We start from the raw sequence: 14,889 nt of genomic DNA, 5'->3' as shown, positions 1-14,889 counted from the left end.
TTTTCAATAAAAACTTTTTGAAAACCAGAATTACAAGGATACTCCTTTAAAGTGATAGAAATCTATAGCCATCTTAAATCAATAGCCATTTTAATACTCGATGAAATACACTAGAAGCATTCCTTCTAAGGTCAGAAATGAAACAAAAAAATTTTTTTTCCTAGAGCTGTTTGAAGCTTGCTCACTTTTAGTTTTCATTTTATATGCTCCCAGCCCAAGAGTTCCTGAATTTTTACAGTCCAGGCTGAAGTTGCTCTGGAGTAACTTGGTGTCATAGGGCTTGCACCACACTTCCTAATTTGGCTAAATAGTCGTGGCAAGAGTATCTGTGAGCCACACAGATGATAAGATTAGAAGTGGGTTCACAGAGCTAGAACAAAGAATCCTCAAACTTCTATGGAACCACAAAAGACCCGGAATAGCCAAAGCAATTCTGAAAACGAAAAACAAAACTGGAGGCATCACAATTCCGGACTTCAAGCTGTATTACAAAGCTATAGTCATCAAGATAGTATGGTACTGGCACAAAAACAGACACATAGATCAATGGAACAGAATAGAAAGCCCAGAAATGGAAGTACAACAATATGGGCAACTAGCCTTTGATGAAGCAGAAAAGAATATCCGATGGAAAAAAAAGACGGTCTCTTCAACAAATGGTGTTGGGAAAACTGGACAGCGACATGCAGAAGAATGAAACTGGACATTTTCTTACACCAAACGCAAAAATAAATTCAAAATGGTTCTCCTAAAGGAGAACATAGGCAGCAACTTCTTTGACCTTGGCTGCAGCAACTTCTTACGAGACATGACTCAGGCAAGGGAAACAAAAGCAAAAATGAACTATCGGGACCTCACCAAGATAAAAAACTTCTGCACAGGGAAGGAAACAATCAACAAAGTTAAACACGGCCTACGGAATGGGAGAAGATATTTGCAAATGACATTTCTGATAAAGAGTTAGTATCCAAAATCTATAAAGAACTTATCAAATTCAACACCCAAAAAACAAATAGCCCAGTTAAGAAATGGGCAGAAGACTTTTCCAAAGAAGACATCCAGTTGGCTACAGACACATGAAAAGATGCTCAACATCCCTCATCATGAGAGAAATACAAATCAAAACCATGATGAGATACCACCCCACACCTGTCAGAATGGCTAAAATTAACAACACAAAAACCAGCAGGTGTTGACAAGAATGCAGAGAAAGTGGAACCCTCTTGCACTGTTTGTGGGAATGCAAACTGGTCCAGACACTCTGGAGAACACTATGGAGGTTCCTCAAGAAACTAAAAATAGAACTGTCCAGCAAGGACACTATAAGGTATTTGCCCAAAGGATACAAAAGTACAAATTTGAAGGGGTACATGCACCCCAATGTTTACAGCAGCATTATCAAAAATAACCAAACAATGGAGACAGTGCAAGTGTCCATTGACTGAAGAATGGATAAAGAACATGTGGTGTGTGTGTGTGTGCGTGTGTGTGTATGTATGTGTGTATCACTCAGTCATCAAAAAGGATGAAATCTTGCCATTTGCAATTATGTGGAGGGAGCTAGAATGTATTATGCTAAGTGAAATAAGTCAATCAGAAAAAGACAGATACCATATGATTTCACTCATGTGGAATTTAACAAAACAGAGGAACATATAGGGAGAGGGGAGAAGACAGGGAAACAAGCCACAAGAGACTCTTAATGGTAGAGAATAAACTATGGGTTGGCGGAGGGAGATGGGTGGGAAATGAGCTAGATGGGTGATGGGTACTAAGGAGGGCCCTTGTTACGGTGAGCACCTGGTGTTGTAAGCAAGCGATGAATCACTGAATTCTACTCCTGAAACCAATATTTCATTGTATGTTAACTAAAAAAAAAGAAAGAAAGAAAGAAAAAAGAAAGAAAGAAAAAAAATTAGAAGTAGAAAATAAGGGGCACCTGGGTGGCTCAGTTGATTGAACACCCCACTCTTGAGTTTGGCTCAGGTCATGATCACACAGTTGGTGAGACCCAGCCCCACGTCTGGCTCTGTGCTGACAGTGTGGAGTCTGCTTGGGATTCTCTCTCTCTGTTCCTCCTCTGCTTGCACACGTGTGCATGCACTCTCTCTCAAAATAAATAAATAAACTTTAAAAATACATCAGAAATAAAAGAAAAGGGGTTAAAAGAAGCATATGTGGGTAGTCTTTTTTTTTTTTAATGTTTACTTTTGAGAGAGACAGAGACAGAGACAGAGCACAAGCAGGGGAGGGGCAGAGAGAAAGAGAGACAGAATCCGAAGCAGTCCAGGCTCTGAGCTGTCAGCACAGAGCCCGATGCGGGGCTCGAACCCACAAACTGTGGGATCGTGACCTGAGCCAAAGCCAGACGCTCAATCGACCGAGCCACCCAGGTGCCCCTATGTGAGTAATCTTAGCAATTGTTGAGCCTTAAGGGGAATTTGGGATTCATCACCCTATTTTTTCTACGTGTAAAGTATTTCATAATATGTTGTTTTCAAGGATTTACTTTAGATATAAGGAAGCATTTATTCATGGAAATAATTGAAAGGCTGAGGAAGACCTCCCTTGGTCATCTTTATTAAAAAACAAAACAAACACAGGAGTTAGTCACCTCTCCAGAACGGTTCAGCTCACAAAGGTGTTCCTTCCTCTGAGACTAGCTCACCACCACCGTATCCCTGACTCCCTGCCCCCACTAATCCACTGACCACACTGCCTTGGACTCTGTTCTCGGCCATGGCTAAGTTCACCAGGTAGACAAAGCCCAGGGTGGCCCAGTTGGATTCTTGCTGCCAAAGACTGAAAATTGAGAGTTAGGGCACCGGGGTGGCTCAGTTGGTTAAATGTCCGACTCTAGATTTTGGCTCAGGTCATGATCTCAGGGTTCTTGGGCTTGAGCCCCGAGTCAGGCTCTGCATTGACAGCACAAGCCTGCTTGGGATTCTCTGCCTTTCTCTCTCTTTGACCCTCACCTGCTCTCTCTCTCAAAAATAAATAAACACTTTAAAAATAGTGTTAATAAAAATTTTTAGAAGTGGGTTTCTGTGAGACTCACTTCTCACCTGTTAATACGTTTTGCCCCCCATCCTGCCTTTTTTCCCCGCCCCCGATCCAGAGCTGCCTCCAGTAAGTCACTATAACTGCAACTAAAAGAATGCTTACTAATAAAACTGGCTTTAGTTTTGTCTGGCTTAATTATAGCGCCTGCTTGAAGCACATGTATGTGGGCTAAACCGCTTGACTCTGGTTTATAATTCCACATCTCTGTCACTAAGAGAGAGAGAGTAGAATCTACTGGGAGGAGAGACTCAGGTCTACCCTCTTTCCCCAGCAGAAACTTGCTTCCCTTTCACATGAAAAACTTCCTTGGTTGGGGCGCCTGGGTGGCTCAGTCGGTTAAGCGGCCGACTTCGGCTCAGGTCATGATCTCACGGTCCGTGAGTTCGAGCCCCGCGTCGGGCTCTGGGCTGACAGCTCAGAGCCTGGAGCCTGTTTCAGATTCTGTGTCTCCCTCTCTCTGACCCTCCCCCATTCATGCTCTGTCTCTCTCTGTCTCAAAAATAAATAAACGTTAAAAAAAAATTAAAAAAAAAAAAAAAAGAAAAACTTCCTTGGCAAACTGACGAACCTTGCCTAACTAGTTGTAAGCGGAGATGAGAAAGGTGCAAAGATAGGTGGCCTAAAACAACCTTCTACTCGGAGAGTGACACTTGATCAATGCAGAGGTGACAAGGGACAAAGTGATAAGGCAATCGAGGAAGTCTTGCTTCTAGAGGCGCATTCAGCAGTGACTGAAGATCTTACACATCCCAGGTTCTGATGTCAGCCTTTGGACTCTTTAGGTCTGGAATTGCTCTAAAACTATAGTTCAACAGGGTGGATTGAGTGTAATAAATAGCTAGCATCTCCTACCAGGGCAGAAATGTTTGTCTGTTCAGATATACCTCAAGGACTTCCACATAATTGGTCTTCAGTAAATGTTATCGCATGAAGTTACAGCTTTTGCAGTGTTCTAAGCCCAAACAAGGTCTGCCCCTAATGTAGCCCGGCAGGTGTCAATGTCGGACAATTCTCCGTGCTGTGTTGTTTGGAAAACCCTTTAGAAAACAAACAAACAAAACAATAGCTCTACAAGCTGATCATGACAAAGGTGCCATGCCAAAATGTACCAAAGAAAAACTGAAGTTTTTCACCTTTCAAAGGCACACAGCAAATCCTGTCACATCAAAATCGTCTATCAACAATCCCCATCAATCTTGCTCAAACTGTGGACTGGGAAAGGGGCCAGGAGAGCTTCAAGGGCGCTGGGAGGCAAAACAGCGGGTCAGTGGTGGGAGTGAGGAGCGGTGGGCTCCGTGAACGGGCGATCAGAGAGCATCTACCACTTTCGTTCACATCTGATTTCTCTTCTCTGACTTTAACAGTTGCCGCTGTTTCGCTGCTGCCTTGGATGATCCAGGAAATGAAGTCTTTGCACAGTGAGCTCACTCGAGAAAGAAGTTGCTTTTTATGCAGAGCCCCGTGGTGCTGCCAGCACAGAAGAAGCTCTTGCCATGCAGTTAGATAGTTAGGGCAGTGTTTATTCACCTGTCCTCTTTTCCCCAAGACCAAATGTTCATTGAATTGCACTAAATGTTTCTCAGGGTGAGTACAGACCGAATGTTCCTTTCGGAGCGGTTGAAAATAATCCTATTATAACCAGCCTTATTAATGGGATTTCAACTTTATGCAGCATGTAAGGTTTCTGGGCTGTGGTTTCTTTGGCCACAGTAAGTGTGGCCTGGAATCATAAATACGTGACTGTCTTACTTCTTCAGGAATGTTTCTTCCCTTGCCATATGAGCAATCTAGACTTACCCTTTCATTTTCCGTGCCTTTCCAAAATCATTTGTGTGCCACTAATTTGTTCATTGTCACCCAACAAGTATTTCTTAATATTGCAAGTGCCTCAACCCCTTTTTAGAAGTAGAATCACAGGAACGAGAGTGATGGAGCCTGGTCTGAGCACCGTTCTATTCTGATTGGCTACTTGAGGGAAATTTACTGGTCAAGGCAGAATTACCTGACTTCCAGGGGAAAAAAAAAAAAATGTATCTTCTCTCCATTTTCTTTCATGAAGTGTGCCCTGGGACTGTGTGAGAAGTGGGGTCAGGACAAGGGGTGGGGGACAGGTAGTCAACATCCTTTCCTCCATCTGCAGAGGGTGGGGGGTGCCTCCCAGAGTTAAGGTCTGGTCCTGAGTTAGGATCTGGTTGCCTTGAGCATAGCCACACACATAAGTACTAATGTGGGGCAGGTACCATAGAAAAGCCTAGTGTTGATATGTTTGAATTTCTGTGATTGTGTAGGATTTGTCCTAACTTGCTTTAGTCAAGTGAGACTTGGGATTGGGGTAGAAGGATAGTGCTGGTGAACCTGGAGGGGGTTTGGGGAGGCCAGTGTGCTACTTTACAAGATGTACCCGACACTTCTGTTGTATTATTTTCTTAGTAATTATTTTAGAGTTCAATCTTTTTTTTTTTTTAAAGATTTTTATTCTTAAGTAATCTCTATACCTAATGTGGGGCTCGAACTCACAACCATGAGATCAAGAGTCACTCGCTCCACCAACTGAACCAGCCAGGCACCCTTAGAGTCCAAAGTCTTTTGCATAACCTTTATGAATGCAGAAATGAAATTGTTTTGTAAGTGTCTCCTAAAATGTAGAATTAAGAGTGGTGTTCATTCATTCATCTACTCATGTATTTAATAAATATTTATGAAACACCTCACGTTGCCAGGCATTGCACTGTGTGATGTTAACATACTTATTTCGATGTCAAAATAACTTTCTTTTTTTTTATTCCATTAATTTATTTTTTGAGGGTGGTGTAGGGGCAGAGAGAGGGACAGAGAGAATCCCAAGCAGGCTCCTTCCTGTCAGTGCAGAGCCTGGCGCAGGGCTTGATCTCACGAAGGTGAGAGCATGACCTGAGCTGAAATCAAGAGTCGGACGCTTAACCCACTGAGCCACCCTTGCGCCCTTTACTTTCTTTTGCGTAAGTCTTGTATTCCATAACTTTCACATGTGACTACAAATAATGTCTATTCTAGGAGGAAGCAGTTTAACAAGAAAAATGCAGAGGTAAATCCTGCCAATATTTAAAGAATTATATAAATCTTTCTAACAGTAATTGAAATTTCACTATGTACATTTCTCGGAACACCCAACATTCTTGTATCACTCTTCAGTCAAGGAAGTGTGCAAGAGGAACTCGAGTACATAAAGAGTAACACCCTAAAGTAAATACAGTATGTTCTCATATATTGTCTCTTCGCGACAACGCCTTTCAGGGCCAGTAACGTTTTGCACTTGGGTAAAAAGAGAAGACCTTATAAATTGGTATTAGGCTTGTTTTTCTACCAATGGTTTCACAGGGCAATGAATAATAAATTGGGGATTGTCGTTGAATTTACACAATTCTTAACAATCTTTAACTAACAATCATCTCCACACTCAACTGCCCAATTACGCACAGTTAAAGAATTATGCCTGACAAAGGAAACAATCTCCACCTACTTGCAACCGGGTTAGCCTTTCCAGGCACACCTTCCTTCTCACAGACTGCTCCCCACTTCCTTGTAAGTACAGAATATGGGGAGGGGCTCTGGATTGCCCTTTTCTCTCTTCAAGGAAAAAACTGGAAAGTATACTGAGCAGGTCAATGTTGAGTCACAGGAATCTCAAATCCATCCAGAGAGAAGAACCCATCTGAGGGTGGCCTTGTGGAGCCCAGCTGGCAGCTTGGTGCCGGTGGAAAGGCCTGAGGCAGTCAGAATGTGTTCTGGGGATTCCTAGGAAATATCAAATGTCTTTGGTGAGGAGTCCCAGGACGGGCTGCAAATGTACCATTTCCCCGAGGAAGAGCCAAGAGTGAGTTAGACTTGTAGCAACCAGAGTTGTCCTTGCCCTTGGTCTCAAAGAATTCTGTCCTATATCAAGTTTTGGAACTGAATAGATCATCCTCGGACACGCTGTGCGCTGATTACTCACTTGGCTTGATAAAATAGGCCTTAATTTATGGACTTCTCCTCTACACCGCGTTAGCAATCCTCAGAGTCCAGAAGCCCTTCTTTACACCTGACCTTGTTGTCTTCATACTTGCAATGGAAAGCCAGTTCTTCCTGTGTAATATTCCTTGGAAACTGAGAGTCCTTTAACTACACAAGAAATACTTTGGTTTATCGTTACCAAATTAAAGAGGATCATAGAAATCTTAAAATTCTAAGAATCATAGAATAACAATTTTAGCATTTAGAATAACAATTGCTTACTGATTAGAAAACAATTGTTTTGGCCCGCCCACTATCCCCGTCCTCTTCAGATAACAGCATTTCCCTTTGGGGAACTCCCTCCGCTGTTGGTCCACGAAGTTTAGGTAAACCTACCCTGTAGCTCCACAAGAGTATCTAAAGAGAGTCCACATCTCCAGATCACAGTGATTGTTTCAAGAATGACACTTGGTGCAGGTTGGGCCAATGAGAGTCAGCCTTATTTGATGGAGCTTCTGATGCTGGTCATCACGGCTCTAATTCATGTGTAGCATTTACACTTGAAAGCTTCAGGGGCTTCTTCACGTCACAGCAAATCATTCACATAGCCAATTTTTCCTGATACTTACACACTTTATAGTGGGGAACACATTTACCAACAGATTATTTCAGCAATACATTAAGAGCCTTCATTCATTCAACAAGTGTTCAGTGAAATGATGAAAACTACTAGATGCCTGGTTCAGTGCTAGGGATGGAGTTGTGAATGAAATATGGTCCCGGCCCCATGATATTCTGAACGATGTCTATATGGGAGCACACAGGAGAGTCATGTAACCTACCCTACATTTGTGCACATGGGGGTCCAGGAAGGCTTCCTGGAGGAAGGGCCTCCTAACTATCTCTGAATTGATTCTCCTTTAATTTTAATTTAGTCTCATTCTCACATCTATCTCAGTTCAGGCATTTTGTTTCATATCTGAATTATACCAACGGTTTTCCAACTGGATTAGATACTTGTGTTCTTATCCTGGTCCTTACTCCCAATTCATCTTTACTAATGAAAGAATGATTTTTTTTTTCTTAGAAACATTTTACTGAAGTATAATATACACACATAAAAACACATATATAAGTCTGAAGCTTAATGAATTTACTCAACAAAACATACCCAATTAACCAGTGCCTATATCAATGAACATGGCCAGCACACCAGGAGACTATCTCATGTCAACTTCCATATACTCACCTCCCCTCGCAAATGAGTTTTTTTTTTGTTTGTTTTGTTTTTTAAGTAGGCTTCTAGCCCAATGTGGGGCTTGAACTCACAACCTTGAGATCAAGACCTGAGATCAAGGGTTGAATGCTTAACCAACTGAGCCACCCAGATACCTGGCAAAAGATCTTTTAAAAACACTCATTATATTGATCCTTTGCTTTCTAAAACCTTTCGAGGACTCTCAACAGCCCTCAGGATAAAACCCCATCTCCTTAGTCAAACTAAAACCCTAGTGATTTCTTAATTTTATAACGTTTTTTAATTTATTTTTGAGACAGAGAGAGACAGAGCATGAACGGGGGAGGGGGGGCAGAGAGAGAGGGAGACACAGAATCGGAAACAGGCTCCAGGCTCCGAGCCATCAGCTGAGAGCCTGACGCGGGGCTCGAACTCAGGGACCGCGAGATCGTGACCTGAGCTGAAGTCGGACGTTTAACCGACTGCGCCACCCAGGCGCCCCAAACCCTAGTGATTTCTAACCTACCATCTTCACCCCGTTTGGCTGTTGCTATGCTGCTCCTTCTGTTTAGACGAACATCTCAGCCCTGTTCCCAATTTGAATCGTTCCTAATTACTCCAGGAACCACCTTCTCAAAGCCTTCTATAATTCTTTCTCTCTGCACTGTTTCAGATTCTTGAAGGTAGAAATGGTATTTTTCAGTCCAGGTTCCTAACTGGTTAAATAAATAAATGAGAACACCTGGCTTTGTTACTTAACACCTTTCCTCCTTTCCATCCCTCTAAAATAAGAACAAACCGTTGCTCAGGGAATAAATCAATGAGTATGATCTTCAATCAGTTGTTTGTAGAGGAGTCATGATTGGTTTCCATTGATCCAACTACACCCTCCTGCCAGGTATCCCTTTCCCCAACATCAAGATAAGACTAAAGTCGGAGTTGGTCATCCCTCACTCTACCAAGGTAAGTAGATACTATGGAAATTGATATTCATGAGATAGGAGCCATTCTGCCCATAAAAATTGGTTTAATTGGAATATCTGAAGGGCTTACAGGAAAATTGGGAGTGGGGGAAGGAAGCAAGGAAGCAGGTTAACATTTACCAAATGCTTACCTACCATGTGCTGGATACAACGTTAGCCTCTATCTGTGATGTCTTATTTACTTCAAGTGGGGGAGGAATGTGCATAAATATACAGGTTTTTGAATTGCATAACAAGAAAAGCCAATATATCCTTCCCTTCTTTTGGTTGAAGAAGGAAACACTTGGGCATTTATAGCTTTTTTTTAGAATTAAAAATAACAGAGTGGCTCAGTCGGTTAAGCATCTGACTTCGGCTCAGGTCATGATCTCACGGTTCTTGAGTTCGAGCCCCACATCGGGCTCTGGGCTGACAGCTCAGAGCCTGGAGCCCGCTTCAGATTCTGTGTCTCCCTCTCTCTACCCCTCTGCTGCTTGCACTCTGTCTCTCACATTGTCTCAAAAATAAATAAACATTAAAAAAAAATAACAGAGTGGAACTGAAATTCATAACTCCAATGACAATTTGGTTAAGTAGCTTAAAAATTATACCATGAAATTAAAAAATAAAAAATAAAAACTCCACAACATTATAACAAGTTTTAGTGTGTAGGAGAAAGTAGGTATAGCCAGAACATCTAATGCTATCCGGCTCCCAAATTGTCCCTGTGGGCCAGAAGGCAGTGCCACATGAAACCATCTTTATAGAAGCTTTCGAAATCTATACTTGATTTTTAAAAATATTTATTTTGAGAGAGAGCATGTGTACACAAACGGCCAGAGAGAGAGAGAGAGAGACAGGAAGAGGCAGAATCCCAAGCAGGCTCCACCCTGTCAGCACAGAGCCCAAGAGGGTGGGGGGCTCAATCCCATGAACTGTGAGATCATGACCTGAGCAGAAATCAAGAGTGTGATGCTCAACTGACTGAGCCACCCAGGTACCCCCTCTGTACTTGATTTTTAATGAAAAAGTTCTTCCTGGTAAATCCTAATGGCAAATCCAAGTTTGTTTGTTTGTTTGTTTTTTCTGTATGCATAACATCAAACACACCCGACCGACAGGTTGGCCCCATTCCCAGCAAATCCATTTCTCCTCTAACATCCTGTAACTCAATATGGCACTGGGCTGGGGTGCTGGCAATGCACAGCTGTCGAATACTAAAAATTCTCCCCAAACTGCCTCATCTCCTTAGGTCAGCAGCCCACCTATGGCCTATTTGGAATTTTGCTGAAAAACCGTTAAATGACATAAATGAAGGCCTAAACCTAGAAATTCAAATACAACTTGTAGGAAAAAAAAAAAAATTGCTCAACTGACTGTTGAAATGGATGCCTGGATTGTTGACTCACTGATAACAGTGGAAGCAGCTGTGAGCTACTCACCTTTTATAGCCAAAACTTGGGTGCTCTAATATTTATCTTAGCCATCATTTTATTATAGTCCAGAGTGCGTAATCTTCACGAGTACATTAATTGTTTCTTCAGTGCTTAATAAAACTTAATAGTCACGTTCATTCATTCAACTCCCGGACCAAGCAGTAATTTCCTGGAGGACAAAGGCTCAAAGGGCCATATGTTTATCTTTGGTTTCAGAGTCCTCCTCGCCCTTGTACCAAGAACGTTCTGGGCCGGCAGTGAGGAGTATTTAGAGGTGGAGTGAGGGAAAAGAATGTTTCAGATTGCTCAGAAAACGTTTATTCTTCTGATCCTCTGCTGGGGAGGAAGGCGGAGGGGAGGGAACGTTCTTATGGCAGTGGGATTAAACCATCCACCCTGAAAACTTGCTTTCACAAACGCACAACCCCTGTGGGTCGCGCCACTGGCCTGTCTCGGAGGGTCACGAGGTCACGGTCACCGCCGCCGTGGCCGCGCCGCAGCCCGCACGTTTCCGCGGCCTCTCGCGCTCCCTCCCTCCGGCAGGCGTCGCTGGCCACCGCAGGGCGGCGAGGAAGGAAGCGGACTCGATCTTCCGTCCCGACGCCCGGGGACTCGGCACCCCCGGCCCGCCTTCTCCACGAGTCCGCTCTAGCGCCCTCTGCACGCGCCCAGCGACGAACCGGGTCCTCCCTCTGGAAGGCGAAGGTGCAGGCCACCGCGACTGAACACCGGGGCGCCGCTGGGAGGGAGCCGCGGGCAGGCCCGGGCTCAAGGCCAGGGAGCTGGGCGCGCGGAAAGGCCCGGGACCCCCCGAGGTGGGGTCCGGAGAGCTGGTGAGGGGCCCGGGCGGCGCGGCCGAAGGTCTGGGAGTCCTGGACGGGGCGGGGACGGGCGGAGGCGCGGCAGGAAACGCCCGGGGCCGGCAGTGCCGGTCGGGCCGGGGGCGCGGTGGAGGGGAGGGACGGGGCGGCGCCCGGCGGGGCTGCCCGGGCCGCGCACTCAGCCCTGGCGGCGCGCCCCGCGGGGACTGTTCGGGAGGAGTGCCGGGCCCGCGAGCCTTGGGATTCCGGGACCGCCCTCTCCCGCTCCAGGGCCGGCGGCGAGCGGCAACGACGGCCAGAGCCGCAGCGGCAGCATGAGAGCGGGCGCCGCGGCCCCACGCCTGCGGACGCGCGGCGAGCGGCGGCGGCCGTGCCTGCGCGCGCCATGGGGGCGCCGTGGGGCCGGGAGGCCGGCCGGCGCTTCGGGCGGCGCCGGGGCCGGGGGCTTCTGCCGAGCGCCTCCGCGGTGGCGGCGGCCGGCCTGCTGTGCACCGCTCTGGCCGCCTTCTGCTGCTGGAGGCAGCTGCCGCCGCTGCCCTGGGCATCCTCCGCCCCGCCGCGGCCGGTGGCCGTGCTGCTGTGGTGGGAACCCTTCGCGGGGCGCGACAGCGGCGCGAGGCCGCCCCCGGACTGCTGGCTGCGCTTCAACATCAGCGGCTGCCGCCTGCTCACCGACCGTGCGGCCTATGGGGAGGCCCAGGCGGTGCTTTTCCACCACCGTGACCTCGTGAAGGAACCCCGTGACTGGCCCCCGCCCTGGGGCGCCCCGGTGCGCGGGGCAGATGAGCTGGAGTTGCGGGTGTTGGACGACGAGGAGGCGGTGGCCGCCGAAGCCCTGGCCACCTCGGGCCTCAGGCCCCCGGGCCAGCGCTGGGTGTGGATGAACTTCGAGTCGCCCTCCCACTCCCCGGGCTTGCGGAACCTGGCGGGGAACCTCTTCAACTGGACCCTCTCCTACAGGGCCGACTCGGACGTCTTCGTGCCTTACGGGTACCTCTACCCCAGGACCCATCCCAGCGACCAGCCGCTAGGCCTGGCCCCGCCGCTGGCCCGGAAACGGGGGCTGGTGGCCTGGGTGGTGAGCAACTGGGATGAGCGCCAGGCCCGGGTCCGGTACTACCACCAGCTGAGCCAGCATGTGTCGGTGGACGTGTTCGGCAGGAGCGGGCCTGGCCGGCCGGTGCCCAGCATTGGCCTTCTGCACACAGTGGCCCGCTACAAGTTCTACCTGGCCTTTGAGAACTCGCAGCACCTGGATTACATCACCGAGAAGCTCTGGCGCAACGCGTTGCTGGCCGGGGCCGTGCCCGTGGTGCTGGGCCCCGACCGTGCCAATTATGAACGCTTCATGCCCCGCGGTGCCTTCATCCACGTAGACGACTTCCCTAGTGCCTCCTCCCTGGCTGCCTACCTGCTCTTCCTCGACCGAAACCCAGCAGTCTACCGTCGCTACTTCAGCTGGCGCAGGAGCTACGCCGTGCACATCACCTCCTTCTGGGACGAGCCTTGGTGCCGGGCCTGCCAGGCTGTGCAGAGCGCCGGGGACCGGCCCAAGAGCATACGCAATTTGGCTCGCTGGTTTGAGCGGTGAAACCCCGGTGTGACCCAGGGAGGTCAGATTGTCAACTTTTGACCCTCAGCTGTGCATCTCCTTGGCTGGTCGAATTTTCCAAACACTCATTTTTACTCTACGGGGGAAAGGTGATTTACCAATTAATATGATTCAGCATAAAGACTGGGTAGGAAGGATCCCTGGTTCTCATGGTTTTGTTTTTTTGTTTGTTTTTTTGGGTTTGTTTTTTTTTTTTTTTGCACAGCTAGCAGTTGGGCTCTGTCTGCTGTAGGTGGGCATCAGTGTTCACCGGTGAAGAAGGGAGCCCTCCCTCACCTTGTAACCAGGACGAGGTGAAACAGTAGCTTAACTACCAGAAGCCTTTGAGTCAGTTGCTCTTTTTTTCCTCATCTGTCACGGGCTATATAGGTGGCCTGTGCTGAATCCAAATCCATACACACTGCTCCTTGACTCACATTGCACTGGGTGAATGTGTAGCAAGCCCCCCCCTTCCAGAAGGAGCCTTGTTGCAGAATAGTGAAAGGACTGTGGCCGCAAGTGGGTCTCATGACTTCCTCAAAGCCTCATCTCCTAAAAAACGGTGAGGAGGGTGGTCCAATGATCCATGGACTGTTCCTTAACAAGTACTGTTTGTTCCCCTGCCGTATGAGTACAAAGCCGATGCTAGATTGCCCTTGGGGAAGAGTTAGGATGAATATACAGGTGTACCTCACTTTACACACACGTATTTTTGAAACACTGCTTTTAAATCAAATCCCCAATTCACTGCTTTAGGAGAGGTCAGTGTTTAATGCAATCCTCTGGAGAATCCCTTTACAATGTGAATAAGCATCTCCTAACTTATTTCCTCTGTGTCTGTTTTTCTATAACCAAAATTTTTAAAAAGCGTATTAAAATTAGAGATGTGAAAAAAGCAGAAGCGACCTTCTTCTCCCCTCTGTCCAGAAAACCAGCCCGTGTTTACCAACAGAAGAGAAGGAAGCCGCAGTGCCACTTTCCACAAAGTTATTTGTTTGTATCGTTTTACTGGAAAATTAAGCAGGAACGTACTGCCGGAAGTACCTGTCTGCAGGACGGAGAAAGAGATTGTACCGCAATATGGAATCATGGCAAAAGGAAAAAAGTTTCGTGGTGTCTATTAATGGCAGTTTTTGTTTCCGTCAGTTTTCAGTTAAATGTTTAATTGCTAGGGAATGGAACTAAATTAGTGCCTGCAATGAGCCGTGGTTTTTTGTTAAAATATAAATCTGCCATTCTCCCCGGGGCCGGCTGGTTCCCCTCCTAGTCTGCATAGTAGTACTTACGGTATGGCCTCCCATTTCTAGTGCCCTTGAGCCTGTGCCGTGGACCAACTTTGAAAATGGTATGCATTGACTTGAAAAGGTGAACGAGCAGCATATTTACTAGGAGTGACCGCGTGCCTCCTCTGTGCCAAACACTGGGCTTGGGGTGCCAGGAGAGACACACAAATGTGTAAGGCGAGGTCCTTTTCTTGAAGGCAATTAGAATCTGCCCTTGCCAACAGGTAAAATAGAACTTTGATCAGTCAATCGGCAGCACCTACTTGTTTAAAGTGACATTCTTTAATACAGGCCATAGGTCAGTTATTAGAAAACAAGTTGATTTATAGCCTCAAATAATGGTTTATTTTTCTCTTTGACTTATTACAATAAGGACCTTCAGTGACTGATTATTGTGCGTATGGTCTAAGATTAACTAGGTTTATATCAAGTTGTGCTGTAAACTGTAATTTTGCTTTTGATTAGGGCAATTAGCTGAATCATTAAGTTTTATCTCTACGAGTATTCATTGCAGACTCACTTAA

At 46.6% G+C, this 14,889-nt stretch overlaps 1 protein-coding gene across 1 annotated transcript; it reads left to right on the top strand.

Moving 5' to 3' along the window:
* Positions 1-2,739: 2,739 nt before the first annotated feature.
* On the top strand, positions 2,740-13,907 carry FUT4 (fucosyltransferase 4). The gene is made up of 6 exons (XM_047823194.1): positions 2,740-2,756; positions 4,428-4,481; positions 6,097-6,127; positions 6,842-6,916; positions 11,129-11,375; positions 11,509-13,907. Exons 1-6 carry the CDS (start codon positions 2,740-2,742, stop codon positions 13,080-13,082), a joined length of 1,998 nt encoding a protein of 665 aa, XP_047679150.1. The 3' UTR covers positions 13,083-13,907.
* Positions 13,908-14,889: the final 982 nt, after the last annotated feature.

This window comes from Prionailurus viverrinus, chromosome D1 (assembly GCF_022837055.1).
Source record: "Prionailurus viverrinus isolate Anna chromosome D1, UM_Priviv_1.0, whole genome shotgun sequence".
NCBI classification, from domain to species: domain Eukaryota; kingdom Metazoa; phylum Chordata; class Mammalia; order Carnivora; family Felidae; genus Prionailurus; species Prionailurus viverrinus.
Note: the sequence above shows the minus strand (reverse complement) of the source record. Positions and strands in the feature narration are given on the sequence as shown.

What these genes read in the sequence shown, in the direction of transcription:
- FUT4 (XM_047823194.1), top strand. An exon ending in TTAACAAGAAAAATGCAGAG is followed by an intron (nt 6,128 to 6,841) that starts GTAAATCCTGCC and finishes GGGGATTCCTAG; the next exon opens with GAAATATCAAATGTCTTTGG. An exon ending in TCCCCGAGGAAGAGCCAAGA is followed by an intron (nt 6,917 to 11,128) that starts GTGAGTTAGACT and finishes CCTGTCTCGGAG; the next exon opens with GGTCACGAGGTCACGGTCAC.